The sequence below is a fragment of the Dunckerocampus dactyliophorus genome, chromosome 20 (assembly GCF_027744805.1).
Source record: "Dunckerocampus dactyliophorus isolate RoL2022-P2 chromosome 20, RoL_Ddac_1.1, whole genome shotgun sequence".
Taxonomy (NCBI): domain Eukaryota; kingdom Metazoa; phylum Chordata; class Actinopteri; order Syngnathiformes; family Syngnathidae; genus Dunckerocampus; species Dunckerocampus dactyliophorus.
The window spans coordinates 3,260,001-3,279,339 of NC_072838.1; the positions used below are offsets into that span (position 1 = coordinate 3,260,001).

General features: G+C 43.0%; 1 protein-coding gene across 11 annotated transcripts in view; it reads left to right on the forward strand.

Annotated features, from left to right (window-relative positions):
* clasp2 (cytoplasmic linker associated protein 2) overlaps window positions 1-19,339 on the forward strand; it is a 78,016-nt gene that overhangs the window by 9,560 nt on the left and 49,117 nt on the right. For all 11 annotated transcript variants that reach the window (XM_054763911.1, XM_054763912.1, XM_054763922.1 and 8 more), the window contains exons 3-7: window positions 359-462; window positions 2,209-2,300; window positions 5,441-5,516; window positions 7,875-7,972; window positions 13,706-13,776. In XM_054763911.1, the coding sequence (XP_054619886.1) occupies window positions 359-462; window positions 2,209-2,300; window positions 5,441-5,516; window positions 7,875-7,972; window positions 13,706-13,776 (441 nt within the window). The remainder of the gene's footprint in view (window positions 1-358; window positions 463-2,208; window positions 2,301-5,440; window positions 5,517-7,874; window positions 7,973-13,705; window positions 13,777-19,339) is intronic.

The window sequence follows — 19,339 nt, forward strand, 5'->3', positions numbered from 1 at the left end:
AAAGTTCCAGACTGGAATTGTTCAAACTTGTGCCGAATTAGTGCTGATCCTCATTTTTAGCGTTTAAATAGAGGTTGCATAAAAATGTCTGCTGCTAAAAAGTGACTTAGTTTTTGAGCGAACATATACTTTGTGTGTTTATGTGAGATATTTCACCATAGTTGACAAACACACGCGCGCACACACACACTCACTGACTCATCACCGTGTCATTTGAAAGCTGGCCACATGAGGGCAGCCTTCATTGTTATTGTTAGTGGGATAGTCTGTCTTTTCATTATATAATTGTTTTGGATTTATCACAAGTTGTGTCTGCCATCACCTCCCTCTCTCTTTGTTTTCTTTTCTTCACGTGTAGTCCTGCCAGCACTGGTGGACCGGCTGGGAGATGGGAAGGACCAGGTCCGGGAGAACAGCCAAGCGCTCATCCTCCACTGCATGGAGCAGACGGCCTCGCCCATGGTGACACTCTCTGACGCACCACTCACTCACTCATGTAGCCTGAATCTAATTTGGGTGGGATTTGTTAGCCAAGCAGAGCAGCTGTAAACATCAAAACACTAATCAACAGATCAATACAGAGAGAGAAATATACAGTATTTAGCAGGGGTGTCCAAAGTGCAGCATGGGAGCCATTTGCGGCCCGTGGCTATTTTTTTTTTTATTGGCCCGCGGGCATTCTAAAAATATAGTTTAACAAAAACTAAAAAGACAACAGCATACAATGGAACAATTTGCAGAAAAAGTCCAAATACTATAAATATATATAAAAATTGTAATTTAACAAGAAAAAGTTACAATTTTATGAGAATAATGTCTTAATATTATGAGAAAAATGTCATTTCACTAGCATAAAGTTGAAATAAGAAGAATAAATGTTTTCAAAAGTCCCAATATGAGAAAAAAAATCAACAAAAAGTTGTAATTTCTTGAAAATCAGGTTACGGAAAAAGTTATAATGTTATGAGAATGAAGGCTTAGGAGACGCTGGAGGGATTATGTCTCATAGCTGGCCTGGGAACGCCTTGGTGTCCTCCCGGTGGAGCTGGAGGAGGTGGTTGGGGACCGGGAAGTCTGGGCTTCCCTACTAAGACTGCTGCCCCCGTGACCCGGACCCGGATAAGCAGAGCAGAATGGAATGGAATGAAGTCAACATATTATGGGAATTAAGTCATTTCGAGATGTACATTTACAAGCTTTACATTGCTGCAAATGCACCAGAATTAGCCAAAAGGCTATTTTTCATCTGTTGTCCCTGGACAGACGTTAAAAATTGTTTCCCTAAAACAGTAAAGGGATTATGAAAAGAACAATGCAAATATAAAAGATTCGTAAAAAATAGATACAACTATACAAACCCTGTTAAAAGATACAATGTACATACAAAATAGGAGCTACATACGTACAATAGTAGCATGGAGTTCAAATATTAAAGAAAAACATGTTTTTTAAGTTATAATATGAGGGGAAAAAAGTGTAAATACATGTAAAAGATCAATGCTGAGCTCTTATCGAATGCGCCTCTGCCACCTTGTGGCTGTGTTCATGGCTTAAAACTACAGTGACTGTGACTTCTTTTAGTCTGCAGTTGCGTCATCAACCTCTTTTTGCCTCTTGCGTAAAAAAAATATAAAAGACGTATAAATACGTCTTTGTTATTGAGTGAGTTAATAATAGGCCTTTTTAGCTATCACACAAAGCTGAGACGTAGTTTTTTTCTAACAAAATATCAAAGTGGCCCTTGCATCGTTTCATTTTGTGGCGCTCGCTGGAAAAAGTTTGGACACCCCCTGACATACGGTGGTGTGAAAAAGTGCCCCCTTCCTGATTTATTTTTTTATTTTTTTTGCATGTTTGTCACACTTAAATGTTTCAGATCATCAAAGAAATTTAAATATGAGTCAATGACAACACAGCTGTACACAAAATGCAGTTTTTAAATGAAACTTTTTATTATTAAAGCGATAGTTGGGATTTTTTGACATGAAGTTGTATGACATCCCCACCAGCAGTGGAGAGCATCAACATTTTCATCTATGGGCCTTATGGGCGCACTCTTCCGGCCACACCCCCTCCTCGCCCAAGCATCTCCACTGATTGTAAAGCAACACGCTGCTCTGTAATCTTGTCAGTGGCTGTCAAGTGTCCTGCTGTGATCTTCCCGTGCGCTCATTCCCACTCACGCTTCGCCTCTCTCCCCCCTCTCAGTATGTTTGGGAACGGCTACTTCCCAGTTTTAAACACAAGAACTTCCGCAGCCGAGAAGGACTCTGCCTCTGCCTCAGTGCCACACTCAGATCGTAAGTATCGCTTCTTTTATTAGCAACTCTGGCACTTCCTGAGTAAGATATCCATTGATGACACCTGTGGATACATTTAGACGTTGTTTTATACCTTATTTTCAGATGCAAACATCATTTCTACCACAGTATTGTCATGCATTTGACTTCATGCACTGTGGATACTATTTGCATTTAGTTACCTCCACAAGCGAGCTCCGTTTTCTTTTCACCGTGGGTTTTTGGGAGGCCTAAAACGGCTAAGAAAGTCATTGCCAAAGTAAATGTAAAGTCATTGAAGCACTTGGAGTAGAGGCATGCCTCTATAATAAACTCTATTTACTGTATGCAGCACTTTGATTAAAAGCATCATCAAAGGTAAAAGTGTAAAACAGCATAGATCAAATAGATATAGGTCAAATGGGAATTGAAATCAGCCCAGTAAAAGCAGAGCTGTAAAAAGCCTGTTTGAAAAAGTGATTTTTTGGAATCTGCTTGCCTGATCCCTTCTGGAAGCTTGTTGCTGCGAGTCCGGGGCTCTGATACTGAAAGCCTGGTTGCCTGTATACCTCAGCTAGACTGAGGAACAGCCAGCTGGGCCTTGGCTGAGTATCTCAGGTTACCACCTGGCACAATTGGGGTAAGGAGGTCCATTAATTAGGGGGGTGCTAGTCCACAGCATACCACATAAACAGTCTATTGGGCTGAGTGAGGTGGCTCATGCATCTGTGCTAACCAAATGTACATCATGAGATCAATAATATACAGAAAAAAACATGTGCATCTGATGAAAATGATGCAAGTGTACAGCAGCGGCTGGTGTGTCTTTATGGACATAAAGCCTAATGTGGACCACAGTCATCCCTCGCTACATCGTGGTTTCCTATATCGCTCCCTCATATGAATAAATGATTGCTATTTTGTGGTTGGCTATGGCCTGTTATTAGAGGTGTCACAAGATCTTGCGAGATTAAAATATGACTTATAAGATTTCTGGTTCAGAAGAAAATGTCTTGCACTAAAAAATAAATGAATTAATCACATGATCAATGAAAATGAACTTGATAATTTTGCCGGCCTCTGTAAATTGCCATGTGCATGCATGTGTCTTGTGTGAGACCTCTTGTCAGTCCCTTTGTCTCCTATTCATTCATGTTTATGTTTGCAACGAGCCAAGCGTTTGTGTTTGCAGAACCTGCAGTTATAATTGTATCTTGGAATGGTGTACACCAGTCAAATCTTGGCAAGATGAGCTTTCCAATGACGTATAACACACCGTGGTGTTGCAAATAGAAGGCAGTGTGTAAAACCCCGCTTTCGTCATGAAAACATTGGCACAGCAAGGGGTTAAAAAGCCGCACGCAGCTTCAGTCTCTGGGGTTAATCTTCTTAAAGTGTCTGTCAAGGTGGCACATGTGCTGCACGTCACAGGACTGTACTCGTCCCTCTACTTGCTTTTTTTTTTAAACTGTCGTCAGCCCGACAAGTCTGGTCTGAATTACTTGAGTCCTCACATGATCTCCTATGAAGTTGTACTTTCTTAAATCACGCTGCCAAACACAGCATCACTCCCCTCCATCCCCCATTTGTAGACTTCTTTCCCCCCGCACCCCCCATGACCACAGTCTCTCTTCTCAGAGATTCCATCTGAGAAAGTGAAAGGGTAGGAAAAATGTGCTGAGGCAACGTATTCGCACAATGTTATGGCCACGTTTTGTCTCTCTATCTTGCTTGCGTTAAGCAGAACCACATGATCTCGTCATGCCACTTGATGCTCCTCTCATGTCGCTTTTGTTTGCTGGCAGGATTACCCCAAATAGACTCAAGTTTGAAGATGTTTCTACGCCATAATTGTGCGTCATATTGTTTCTGCGATATGACAGAAAGTGGAGCTCCAGCGTGCCCGCTATGTGGAAATACTTCGTCACATCCTGTGTTAACCCCTCACAGTTGTAACTCTGCTTCGATCTGTTGCCAGATGTCGTTAGCTGCCTTATTAGCATTGAGCGGCACTGGTATGGCCGCGCTGTTGTAAAACCACCCCGCACAAATAGTTTTTGGAGGACCAGACATAATTAGTATCATGACAACAAGAGAGCAATGTTGTTCGGTGACACCTGAATAAGTTAGCACATCCCCCATGAACGTGATAACTGCTTCCCCGTGGAACAAAAGTGAGCTCCGAACTAACTGCACTGCTTGTTTGTTTTAAAAACAAAATGTCATTGTGGTAAAAACAAAAAAAGGGCACATTTGGAGTCCAAAGACCATAAGCTAGGTGGATAATTCTCCTGAAGCTCCGATCCATGAGTTGAAGGGCTTAAGTTGGACTTTTCTGTATACGAATGAAAATACACACAATAGCGTATGAAAAAATTACATTTTTAAGGAAGTCCCCACGTATTCTCCTCATTGCACAAGTGTTCGATTTTTCCATCGCTAAAATACGGGGATTGTATTTGTAACATTCCTACTTATGTGATTTGACCTGGAAACGCCTCGCTGGATGATGACGTCACTAAGCGTCACTGCTGCTCAACTAAGTGAATAAAATGTCTAGGCCTGCCACGATAATTGATCAATCGATTAATCAAATGATTTAAAAAAAGGTGAACACTACAGCTGCAGGAGTTGGAATACTCGCTAAATATAACGAGAAAGTGTCTAAGTCTGCGACGCTGAGTGTCCTCTTATTGTCTGGCAGACAAGATGCATGTGAGATGTGTTAAAAAACACTACTACATTCACAGGCAGTCCCGTTATAATGTGTTTCTGAGCGGTGGTGCCAAATGTAGTCGTGGCGGTCCACCACCAATGAGTGAAGGTATGGAAAACACTGATATTAGGCACTCTTCTGCTTTCAACACACCCAAATGCTTTGCAGATGCCTCTAGCTTACCTCACACAGCTAAACTGGCCTGTTTGAGCTGCAGCTCTAATGTTAGCATCTTTTTGCAAATGGATGGCACCGTTGTGCAAATTGGGGAGTGAGTACCTGACAGTAAATCAGGAGATTCAGGCGCCAGTGCAGATTTACACATCAAGATAACCTAAAATGCTGATGCGGTTTGCTAAGTATAGACATGAAGGAGTATATGACAAACGTTTGTGCATTAATACACCATCACCACGACATTAACAGTCCTGGTTGTGTCTTGCAGGTACGGATCTCAGTCATTGAGCCTCAGTAAAATAGTTCCTCATCTCTGCACTCTCACTGGAGACCAAAACCCTCAGGTAAGACCACTTTGAGAGAAGAGCAACATTACCCCGAGTGACATCTCATTATTACTGTTATTAGCCAGGAGATACTGTGTGTGTGTGTGTGTTTGGGAGGGGGGTGTGAGTAGAGTAGAGTCGTGAGAAGTCTTCAGCCGCCTGCACCCCAAAGCTGAAATCTGCCTCTGTGGTCTACCCGGTGATTATCCACCACCACCCACACGCTGTCCCGACCAATCAGCATCCTAAACCGGACTGCCCACCCTCATTTGCTCGGGAGCCTTTTTAACAGCTCCCCAACATCCAATGATGGGGAGGGTTCAGGTTGTAACAAAATAAGAGTAAAAAGCCCTGCAGGGGTTGCAGCTAAAGGCGAAAGACTGAAGACTTGATTTAAAAAAAAAAAACAAAGAAATTGAAGAAGTTACTGCCTGCAGCACAGAAGCGGTATTAGCTTAATGCGCTTACACTTAATGCCTGCAATGATGGTAACTGTTCTTCAAGCCCTTTGGCAGTACGAAGCATGAAGTTTAATGTTCCACCTTGGAACGAGTGCTTGGTTTTACTCAGAAGGGCTTTCTGAGTCTTTCCCACAGGATTGCAATCTAGCTGTGGTAGTAGGTTGCATAATTGGCCATGACGCATGGGAATGTCATTTTTATGACGCACTAATAAATTCATATGTTGGAAACACTTGTCTGAAGTGTTTGCAGCGAGAGCCACGCAGTGAAAAATGAAAGAGGCCAGATATGCTAAGAAGTTATATATATTTCCAGAAAAAAACTGCATCTCAGCTTCGTCATAAATGTAGGTGAAAAAAGCCCATTATTAATATCGACTTCACTCTTGGCTCTTTTTCTCCCATTTTTTCTGTAGTTCTTTTTAGATTTTCCAAATATTTCAACTTTCTTCCTAAATAAGCTTTATAAATTTTGTTCCTAATATTTTGCCTTTAGTCACATAATATTAGCACTTTTTCCCCCAACATATTTTTCCAAAAATTACAACTTTTTTTCTCACAATATTACAACTTTAAAAAAAATACAATTTATTAACCTAATTCTTTCAACTCTGCTACTAAAATGACTATTTTTCTTCATAATATTACAAGTTTATTCTCATAAAATTACAGCTAGGTTTTTTCCCCCAACTTTAAAAAAAACCCAAAAACTTTCTTCTTGTAAATTTTCTTCTCATAATTATGACTTTCTTCCCATAACATATTGACTTTATTTTTATTTTCTTTTTCCGCAACCTAATTTTCAAAAAAGTATAACTTTGTCGTTTAATTTCTCATAATACAACTATTAAAAAAAATATATTTTCAATATTTCAACGTTATGTGACTAAAATGACCTTTTTTGTAATATTACTTTTTCTTGTTAGATTGCAACTTTTTTCATACAATATTTTGACTTTATTTTTGTAAAATTACTGCTTATTTTTCCATTTCTGCTCTTGATTTAAAAAAAATTTGTTTTCTTCTTAAATTATAATTTTAGAATGTACTGTGGGCCAATAAATAAAATCGTCGCCAGCCACACTTCGGACACCCCTGGTTTACATTGGAACCAATGTACACTGGGTTCTCTACTTCGTTTGTAAGTATTTGTACAAATACAAAACAAATACTTACGAACATCCGACTTGCGAACATTCAGAGATACGAACGCAAGCTGACTGGTCTATATTTTCATGTATTTTGTCAAAAATTGAGATATTTTTATCATCTACGAGGAGAAGAAAAGGAAGACCTTACAAACTCCCATTGAAAGCTTCTTCAAACGTAGATCTGCTACTCCTGCACCTTCGTCGCCAATTCCTTCCACCTCAGTAGTTTCCCCTGAACTACCTCTTTTAGAAGAGTCTAACGATGAAGACGATTTGTCCTTTTTTCAATAACTCCTCCTCCTCCTCCACCACTACCACCAATGATAAATAAAACTAACATTTATCATTACGTATTATTATATCATTTTTATTATTATTGTTTTTTTCATTATTATCCTGGTTTAATATTACTACTACATCCAAACTCATATTTACATACATACACATACTGTATATGTATATATGTATACACGTACATGTAGTACCTATATCATTGGTAATATTACCTTTTGTTGGACTTACGAACAAATCGACTTGCGAACGGTTGTCTGGAACCAATTGTGTTCGTTGGTTGGGAACCTAGTGTATTCACAATACTTGCTTGTTTTTATCTCCTGACATTAAAAAATGAGATTTTCATTGTTGATCTCATCTGTTTTTATTGTGATGCAGTCATTTTTACATGTATGTTGGGATATTATCCAATTCACCAGCGCTGCAAGGTGCTTGAAATGTGCACTTAAAAGTCATTGATGTGTCCTGCAGGTACGAGAGGCATCCATAACAACAATAGTGGACATTTACCGACACGTTGGCGAGAGGGTGCGAGCGGACTTGGCAAAGAGAGGACTGCCTGCTGCACGGTGAGTTGTTTTTTTTCCTGCCTCTTCCGAGCACAGACACAGACACACACACACACACACACACACACACACACACACACACACACACACACACACACACACACACACCGTCCAGTCAGTCCCAGGCCATGCCATGCACCACTCTGCCCTTCACGCACACAGAGACACTTTTTATCCCGAGCACAATGCTGACTGGCGCTGGTTGTGATGGTGATGTGGGGTGGGAGGGTGAACCAGGAGGGAGCTGAAAATGCAAAAGTTTGAGCAAGTGTGTGTGTGTGTGTGTGTGTGTGTGTCCATGTCCATGTCATGTGTAGATGTCCTTGAGCCGCCCTGGTTACATGAGCGGCGCTGAAGGTTGTTATTATTATAAGCTCTCGCGCCTCGTTGCTTCTCGTCTGTGAACTGCTGCTGACTGCTGCCTATGAGTCCTGCGTCTGCGAATGCTGGCCGAGGCGCGGTGTGTCATGTGTTGTGCGCATCAAGACGGTCATCGGTGTAAACACCTCCGTCTTGTCTGGAGATGCCATTCCATACAGCTCCCAAACCTGCACTCAGTGGAGCATTTGAAGCTCCCGTGTTGTTTACTCTTTTCCCCGATAAGATTGCACTGTCCTGCAGGAAGTTGTGCGCGTGTGTGTGTGTGTGTGTGTGTGTGTGTGTGTGTGTGTGTGTGTGTGTGTGTGGTTGGTCTATGGCCTCTCGCTGGTATGCGGAGCTGGAGTCTTGCTGACCATATCGCATATCGACTCTGGAGAGTTTGCATCAGATAAAGAGGAGAGCAAGGAAACGGCGAGAGACAAAGACTGAGAACAAAAGCGCGCGCCTGAAAGTGGGTCCACAGAACTGATTGCAACATAAACTGCATTTTAAAGGCGCTTTTTAAAGGCGCCTTTTCTAGTCTCGTTGTACACTTTCAGTGATTCTTAACATGAAATCATGCATCGCTCTTCTCAATGAGCGGCTGGTCCTGCTGATGATTTCCTGTGGTACACCTGCGGATTTCTCACAGCACACTGTCGTGGCACAGTGGTTGGGAATCACCTCTGGACATTTAGTTGCGAAGTAAGATATTTTCCTTGATGTCGGCCATGTTTATCAATTTCACACAAATATTAGTGTTTCCTCCACCATTTTCTGAAGCTGTGGTGGTGAAAGTATCTATCTATCTATACTGCTCAAAAAAATTAGAGGAACACTTCGAAAACACATCAGATCTAAACTGGGGGGAAAATGATCTTGAATATGTTTCCTGATAATAAGTGGGTGATGTATTAGTAACAAAATGATGCCACATCTTTGATAGAAATGAAAATGATCACCCTATAGAGGGGGGAAATCAAAGACACCCCAAAAATGAAAGTGAAAAAATGATGCAGCAGACTGGTCCATTTTGCTAAAATGTCATTGTAGCAACTCAAAATGATTCTCAGTAGTTTGTGTGGCCCCCACGTGCTTGTACACATGCCTGACACCATGGGGGCATGCTCCTAATGAGACTACGGATGGTGTCCTGGGGGATCTCCTCCCAGATCTGGACCAGGGCATCCATGAGCTCCTGGACAGTCTGAGGAGCAACCTGGCGGCGCCGGATGGACCTAAACATAATGTCCCAGAGGTGTTCTATTGGGTTTAGGTCAGGTGAACGTGGGGGCCAGTCAATGGTATCAATTCCTTCATCCTCCAGGAACTACCTGCATACACTAGCCACATGAGGTCGGGCATTGTCGTGGACCAGGAGGAACCCAGGTCCCACTGCACCAGCGTAGGTTCTGACAATGGGTCCAAGGATTTCATCCCGGTACCTAATAGCAGTCAGGGTGCCGTTATCTAACCTGTAGAGGTCTGTGCGTCCTTCCAGGGATATGCCTCCCCAGACCATCACTGACCCACCACCAAAGCGGTCATGCTGAATGATGTTGCAGGCAGCATAACGTTCTCCACGGCATCTCCAGACCCTTTCACGTCTGTCGCAGGTGCTCAGGTTGAACTTGCTCTCATCAGGGAAGAGCACAGGGCACCAGTGGTGTAGTTGCCAATTCTGGTGGTCTATGGCAAATGCCAATCCAGCTCTACGGTGCTGGGCAGTGAGCACAGGGCCCACTACAGGACGTCGGGCCCTCAGGCCACCCTCATGGAGCCTGTTTCTGATTGTTTGGTCAGAAACATTCACACCAGTGGCCTGCTGGAGGTCATTTTTTAGGGCTCTGGCAGTGCTCATCCTGTTCCTCCTTGCACAAAGGAGCAGATATTAATCCTGCTGAGGGTTGAAGGACCTTCTACGGCCCTGTCCAGCTCTCCTGGAGTAACTACCTGTCTCCTGGAATCTCCTCCATGCGTCCAGGTACCGCACTGATGCCCTGGTCCAGATCTGGGAGGAGATCCCCCAGGACACCATCCGTAGTCTCATTAGGAGCATGCCCCGACGTTGTCAGGCATGCGTACAAGCACGTGGGGGCCACACAAACTACTGAGAATCATTTTGAGTTGCTACAATGACATTTTAGCAAAATGGACCAGTGTGCTGCATCATTTTTTCACTTTCATTTTTGGGGTGTCTTTGATTTCCCCCCTCTATAGGGTGATCATTTTCATTTCTATCAAATGATGTGGCATCATTTTGTTACTAATACATCACCCACTTATTATCAGGAAACATATTCAACATCATTTTTCCCCAAGTTTAGATCTGATGTGTTTTCCAAGTGTTCCTTTCATTTTTTTTGAGCAGTGTATTTATTACTCTCTATCATTTTATTATGCCCTTTTTTTGTGTGCGCTGCTTTAAACTGGGTCTCTGCAGAGTGTTCTTGGGTTCCTTGAAAAGTGCTTACAAATAAAAATGCATTACTATTATTATTATTATTATTATTATTATTATTATTATTATTATTATTATTATTATTATTATTATTATTATGCCTGTGAATATTGTCATTCATCCAGTTCATTGTATTCTCAGGTCATATCTATCTATTAGCTGTGTATTTTTTGCCGAGGAGTCTCCCGCGGGTCATACCATGTATGCCGCTATTTCCGCATTCATTTTATATTCCCGCTACCCCCCCTCACCATTAGCGGTGTTTTGACAACCTGCCACGTTCCCTCCTGCCTCCCCGAACACGGTTTAGCAAAGCATCGGGTCAACTATGCTGTGTGTGGACTGTCATGGCGAGCAAACTCACTGCTGCACTCACAAGGGGCTTCAAAGTCTATAAACTTATAGACTTTACATAGAAACACCCACAAATGTTGCTTCCAAATGTCTGCCATCTCCTGGTGTAAAGTATTAACTACATGAGGCACCATCTTTGCAGAAATGGCTCGTTAAATTCAGCAATACTGCTTGTTGCAATTTTTAAAGGGTTAAGAAGCAGTGTTAGGATGCCATCTGCTGTATGGAGTTGGACCTACAAGCTACACAAACAGTCCCATCATAATGTGTTTTTGAGCGAGGATATGTATTTCATGTATGCTAGCATGTCTTCCAATGCATTTTCAACACAAATGGGGGAACATTTCTAGCTCTCTTCACTGTGTCAACTGTGTCTTGGCTAAAAGCTGTTGCACGCAGTAACGATCCCACCCAGATGTTGGGTCATGGGGTCAGGTTGGATGGCGCCAGCTCATTTTAGCAAATGTGGTTTAGATAGCGTAGGTTTAAGAGTAGAGTTGTTACACATGAGTTAACCAGCTAATAACATGCAGCGGCAGCAGTCCCATGCAGCCCACCACCGCGCTTTGTGAGAAATTTCAAGTCAGTCTGAATTATGTGGTCCAACTTTGGGGGATTTATAACAGCACCCCCGTGTGATGTGTTTGTCAGAGAAATAATAGCACAGACAAAACAGTAGAGGTGCATGTTTTGACACATTTTCAGCCTTTTTGTTTGCAGCGAGTTACAGATGAAAAAACCCATTACTAATATCAGCTTAACTTTTTCCTCTTGTTTCTTTTTTTTTTACCATTTTGCTGTTTTTTTATTTTGCAAATATTTGTTTTATTCTCAAATAATATTTGTAAATATTATTCTTCTGATAATATTTTGACTTTATTCCCATAATATTATAACCTTTCCCCATCCTCATTTTCCAGAAATGAAACTTTGTTTTATTTTGTTTTGTTCCTCAGGGCATTACGACTTTTAAAAAATAAAAAAAATGACTTTAAACTCTATGCTGTTGAAATGACATAACTTTTTCTCATAATATTACCACCTCATATTACCAGCTTAACTTGCAGCTTTTTTCTTGTTTGAATGCAATTTTTCTCTCATCAAATTTTCACTTTATTCTCGTACAATTACAGCTGTTTCTTCCATTTCTGCTGTTTTTTAAAATTTTCCAACCATTCAAACTTTATTGTGGTAAATTTTCTTCTCGTAATTATGCCTTTATTCCCGTGATATTTTGGCTTTGTTCTTGTCATTATACTATATACTATAATTGTCTGCAACCTAAATTAGAACTTTATTTATTGTTTTGTTTGTTTCTCATATCACAACTTTTTATCTTTGTGTAATATTTCAACTTTATGCTACTAAAGTCATGTTATTTTTCCTCATAATATTACATTTGTCTCATTTATTCTGCTGTTTTTTTCCAGTGGTGCTGCTACTGTTTTTGTTATTTTGGTTTTCTTGTTAAATTATATTTTTAGAATATGCCGTGGGCTGCAAATGGCCCCTTGGCCGCACTTTGGACACCCCTGGTCGAAATAAAGTGCTGTGATTCAGTACCTCCAAACTCTCCATTCAAGAGATTTGATGGGCTTAGAAAACATGAGGAGACGGAGACGGCAAATGGGGTGAGAGGGAGAGACATGGAAGGGGGAGGAGCTGTTTTTGGTTTGTCTGTCGCTCCAGCCCCTCCCCCTCTGTCCAAAGTGTGTGTGTGTGTGTGTGTACAGTATGAGTGTGTATGGAGGGAGGTTATGTAAAGGGTAACTAGATCTGCTCCCTGCTTATCACACGCACTCAAAAGCCTCTGTGTGGTTTTTCCCAGCGTGCGATTGACATCCAATATGTATGTAGAACAGTAGGTGGTGCTTTGTTGTGTGCACGTCGCATGCTTTGCTCTTTGCTCATGCCCCTCCCTCCCCCACCCTCCCTCTCTCCCTCGCCTCATCCCCTCGGAGAGCCACTGCACCATGTTGGATACAAAGAGCTGAAGAGCGGAGTGCTGCCACGGGCTCCAGAGCACCACATACGCACACTGCACGTTTTATCGCCAATCTGGAAGCTAAGGCGCCGAATGGGCGCTGAAGATGCGGGGCCAGGCCACTAGTCCTCTATGGAACGTGTTTTAATATGCAAATGAAGGGAAGGGATCCACGTGAAGACTCTGCACGGATGCACAGTTGTTGCATTAGTAGTCATTTATCTGCTGTTTTACATCGCAGTACAAGCAGCAAGGAAGGTTTGTATGATGATATGAGTCTGCGACCGTAGGCGACATCCCTGTTGTCCTTATTTTGTCTTGAGGTCATCTGAGGTTGTCACATATTACACACAAATCACAGCAAGGGCGAAGGTTTGTGTGTTGGTGTGTACGTGGGGGAGCAGGATGGCAGTTATTGTGTTGTTGTTGACACACCCACCTGGTGAGACGGACCAGTGGGCTGCACATGCTTGCTGCTGTTGCATCAACGGCACATGTCACCTCATACCTGAGAAGCATTAGTTGTTGTAATTGTAATTGATTATGTGCATGTTTCTCTTCTTTGTCTCCCCAGGTTACAGACTATATTCGCCCGCTTTGATGAGGCTTTGAATTCAGGCAACATGGCTCTCAGCCCGAGTCACGGTCAGTTTCTCTTATTTACTTTGCTAGAGATGCTTTTGCTCTTGTGTGTGTTGTGGCTTGACCACTGTGTGCTCTGATGATTGTGTCACTTGGTTGCCGGGAGCTGCTGTAATAGGACCTAACAGGATTAATGCTTTAGTAGTGCATGTCGGCCGGTGGACAGTCTATTGTGTGACCTTTTTTTTTGTCACACTATTTATAGTCTGTTGTCACGTTGCATTGGACAAAAATATATACTGTATGTAAGATCATTTCCTGTTCATGTAGCTAATTGATGGTTTAAACTGTAAGGATCAGGTGATCTGCAGAACACGCCTGCAAGTTTTTAGATTTTAACTGGTCGCGCTCCAAGAAATTGGTGTCCAAAGTGCGGCCCGGGGGCCATTTGTGGCCGAGACAGCTTGTTTTGCCTTGGTTGATTTTTTTAGTGGTCGTCAACAAGTAAAAATGAAAAAAATATCTAAAAGAGAAGCAAATGCTGAATTGCTGGTACGAATAACACTAATTGAACATGAATGTATGAACGTGAACGTTTTGGCCTCTCATGCACACGCAAATGTGGCTTTTGGTAAACTTCGGCCAGAGGGGACATTTTCAACGTTTGCGGGTGGATTTCGTAAAACTGGGGGGTTGTACTGCGAAACGGGTTGGTGAGGTGTGTTGAGTCTAAAGGCAGGCTTGCATGTACAACGAAGGTGGCTCTCTTTTAAAGCAGCTAGTGTATGTCACCATGGTACCTTAGGCTAAACTCATAACCTGGTCCCGACCAGGTTATATGTCCAGACTTTGAACTTGAAATGGGCTATGAAAGCGCTGCTGTTTCACTGTGTAACTTATTCGAAGATGGCATCACCATTTATTGAGAATCTGGTGGATGTGGGAGCAAGAATACCATAACTTCTGCACTATAGAACATACCAGTATTTAAGCTGCATCCACTAAACTGAAAGAGAAAAAGAAATTAGTCTATAGATAAGCCACACGGGTGTACATGCCGCATGTTTTTACGTCGTGACATGGGGAATTTAGTACACAGAAAGATGTTACACACAAAGCTTAAACATAAACAGTATCCCAAAAGAAAAGTTGCGCTGTCATTGCCGTCTTGATCCTTTTCTTTAAAAGTCTTGTTGAATGTGCTTGCGCTGGAACATGGAATCTAGCCCAGCAAGGTGCACTGTGGTAGGGCACACTCTCCAAGTAGCCGATGTGCCGCCCCGGAAGGTCAGGGGAACCAGGGTAGAGAGCGGGTGGAGCCGCCTGGCCCGGCCGAGCAAGGTGCACTGTCTCTGAGTGCCCCGGTGTCCCGCCCCGGAGGTTGGTATAACCAGGGTATAGAGCGGGTGGAGCCACCCGGCCTGGTCCAGCAAGGTGCACTGTGGTCAGACACACTCTACGAGCACCCCGGTGTGCTGCCATGTTCTCATGCCAGAATACCGGAAGCAAGTGTCTCTTCTTTAGACATTTGCTCAACATTACTGAGGATATAACTACATCTACTGGTCACATTTGGTATTACAGTTTACTGCATGGACCTCGCGGCACCTCTCCATGCGTTCTCCATGATGAGGGTGCTGCTCGGAAGCACTAAAATCTAAAAATATACATATTTTAAAGATGACTAAAGACAGTTCCATCCATACAGTACATCCATCTTCTACCGCTTATCCGAGATAGGGTTGCGGGGGCAGCAGCCTAGCGGGGAGGCCCAGATTTTCCTCTCCCCAGCCACTTTGTCCAGCTCCTCCCGGTGGATCCCGAGGCGTTCCCAGGCCAGTTGGGAAACATAGTCTCTCCAACGTGTCCTGGGTCTTCCCCGAGGCCTTCTACCGGTCGGACTCGCCCTGAACACCTCCCCAGGGAGGCGTCCGGGAGGCATCCTGACCAGATGCCCAAGCCACCTCATCTGGCTCCTCTCAATGCGGAGGAGCAGCGGTTCTACTCCGAGTCCCTCCTGGATGACAGTGCTTCTCACCTTATCGCTAAGGGAGAGCCCAGCCACCCTACGGAGAAAACCCATTACTTCTTGTACCCGCAATCTTGTCCTTTTGGTCACTACCCAAAGCTCATGACCGTAGGTGAGGGTAGGAACATAGGTCGACCGGTAAATTGAGAGCTTTGCCTTTCGGCTTAGCTCTCTCTTCACCACAACAGACCGATGTAGAAAGGACAGTTGTTGCTCCAATTTATTTTTTAAATGGATAATTGTTAATATGTCAAAGTTGCACAATGTTGAGCGTTCATAAATGAAAAGACTAGTTAGGATATAGTTAGTATAAATATCTGTGTAAACTTGCGCTTTTACACGCTCAGCATTATTCTGTCAGCGGTTCCTCATGGCGGTGACAGTGTTGGTTTTGGCAGTGACAAACTCTTTGAACTCCTCATAACGCTCCATCATAATTACTTGCTCATCTTGTGTAAAATACACCGGCTGAGATCACAGCTGAGTAGAATAATACCCCCCCCCCCATGTGAACGCGCACTGTGCACAAAGCCGAGAACCGGACTTGACAAATTAAGTTGATAACAACCATCGCAGTACTGTTGAACTTTGTTTGGGGAACTTGGGTTTTTATGAGCTCCATCTTGAGCACAAAGCCCAGCTTTGTTGAGCCACTTTCGCGGTATACCCGCCAGAGCTTTTTGGTTTGTGTCATAAGAGATGTTTGACATTATCTTGTGTTTTTCAACCTTATTTCACAGCAGAACATGAAGTTTTTGAGGGTTGTTTGATTTGGTGCAGCAGTAGACATGCGTGTTTGGAATGGAATATTTTCCACTGTCTTTTAGACAAAGTAGAGCAACGTGCTTATCTAACACAGTCGTAACACACGCGCAAGAGCTTTAATTTGGAAAAACGCACCAAGTTGTTTTTATCCACACACACACACACACACACACACACACACACACACACACACACACACACACAAAGTTTGTAGATACGCCACAATTTTAAGCTGTCCGAGGAGCGATTAGCTGTCCAATGCCCATTTCAACACCTCCCTGACAGAAGTCATAAAAAAAAGAGGAACAGGGTTCCTCTTTGGAGATTGATTGGACTTGGCTTGCTCGCTCCAGCGCTGCAATTGCAGTTGTTTGTATCTGCTCCTGTTTGAATTAAATTGGAAACAGTCCTTGAAACTCCTAGCACGTAGTTGTTAGCCACATAGAAAGGTAGTTGATTAATGTTGTGCGCTAACTTACCTGTTATGTGTTGTGCTGTTTATTTTTTTGTTTCTTACCATGAGTGAAACAGTCATTCTGTTCAATGGTCATCTGTCTGTTTGCACTGTAAATAAATGCTACCTTAAATTTTGGTTTGTGACGTTCGATGAGTTGTAATCATCCCACATTGCCATCAGGTGGCGCAACTCTGTTGGTAATTTCATTGACTTGATGATGAAATGAAAAGTCGTCCCAGTATGCATTTCTAATTCGTACATCATTTTCTCTGAAGTCCATGCTGAATGTAATCCAGTGGTATTATATTCATGTTATTCCTGCCATTAGCCTGACATGCGAGTGACCGCCATTAGCTGGCGTGTATCTTTAGGCCGCCTGGTCACCGTATCTCTCCCGCAACGACGACATCAGCAGTTGCTGGAGGCGCTTGTTGACTGGTAGAGACACATAAGCAACGACATGTGGCTGAGTGTGCGGGTGTCTCTGGTGGCAACCGAGGGGTCCTGGGTGGGGGGGTGGTGGAAAGGCGTGTTTACTTTTAACTCTGCTCCAGCAGCTGCATGGCTGCAGATTGGCTCTAGAATGAACAGGCCTGGGTGGCGGATCACATGGGGGGGAAAGCGGTGCGCCTGTAGCTATTTGACATGTTAGAAAAATTCTCAATTTTCCTGCAACTCCAAACAATTGCAATTGAAAGCAAATAAATAAAATTCACTCCTTGCTGATAGACAAACCATTTCAACATAAAATTTCAGCTCATTCCAGATACAGTCATCCCTCATTTACCATGGTTAATTGGTTCCAAACTCGACCGCGATAAGGGAATTTCTGCAAAGCAGGATTCAGTATTAATAAACGGAATATTTTTCTAGTTAGATCATAGGAAACCTGTTTGACTTTTTAAGTACGGGTTTTAACATTATTAGAGACTTGTATACATGAAATAACACCCCAATAGTCACTTTTACAATGCCATTATTCTTTGTTTACATCACATTGCACAGGCTACAGGATCACTGCAGGGACTAAAGATGGCTGCTGCTAGCATCGCAAGCTAGCGAGCTAACTAGTCAGCATCTCCAATTTATTTATTCTAAACTTTGGAAAAAGTTTCAAACGGAGTGGAGAAGGACAAAGAATCCCAAAAAGTTACCACTTCCACATAGACTAAGAGAACTTTTTTCCCCCACTCAATCTCAGCCATGGCATGTTGGCTGGGCTCTGCCGGCACAGTAGCCAGTCTCCATGCAGTGTGAAAGGTAATGTAATCTAACGTCATGTCTCATAACATTACTGATGCCTACTGACCACAATACTACATATAATTTGTCTTTCAATATTTTTTGACTAATAATAGGCTATCGTCAACCACGGAACAGCCAGCATTTATTAATTAATTAGTATTATCATTAAAAACTGCAATATGGGGGGATGACTGTATTCAGTCTGTCGTCAATGTTTCCCATAGTTGCAGCTTAGGTTAGTTTGTGACATTAAAAACACCGACAAATAGAGGCAACAGAAGAAAGTTGCTTTGTATTTGTAAACATATGTCATTACCAATCATCATCTTATCTGCAAGAGCAGTAGTAGAAGGTCAGTGTGCTGTGTTAGGCGGAGAAGGCTTTGAGGCAGCTGTTGCAGAAGGAACTGCAGGGGATGGAAGTAAGCAGGGCAAAAAGGGATTGAGGAAAGGAAGTTGAACGAGATCTCGTCAGTCGTCAGGTCGCTGCGCCTGTCGCCGCTTCGCCCCTATTCATCATGACGGACACACAAACGAGGAGGGGAAGGGGGGCCGGCAGCAGCAGCAGGAGCACACACTGTGGCCGTGACATTTAGGGAAGATGGCGGTAGTGAGTGTTTGTGTTTAATCCTATGTGGCTGTGTACGCTGGCATACGGACAAAAGATTCTCCATGTGGTTTTAGAGGGAAATCAGCTTATAAACTCTGTGGACCTTTCACCCTGCATGCTGTGGTGCGTCTATGTGTACATGCACTTCTTTTGTTTGGGGTCATCAAGGCCGCTTGCATTTACACATCTGATACAACCATAAATCCTTTTTATGAGCATACCACTCTCACTCGCCGCCTCTAGGGCTATTGCACCAAGTTGTTCTGGGGGCCACAAAGCTAAGGGGCAGTGGGCCAACAAATACATGAAGATACATTTTCAAACAATCCTGTGCCCTGCGATTGGCTGGCGATCAGTCCAGGGTGTATCCCGCCTGTTGCCCGAAGTCAGCTGGGATAGGCTCCAGCATGCCCCCGCGACCCCAAAGAGGAGAAACGGTATAGAAAATGGATGGATGGATGTTTACTGATGAGGGCTGGATGGATGAAGTAGAGTATGGACAGCATATCTCACCAAGGCTG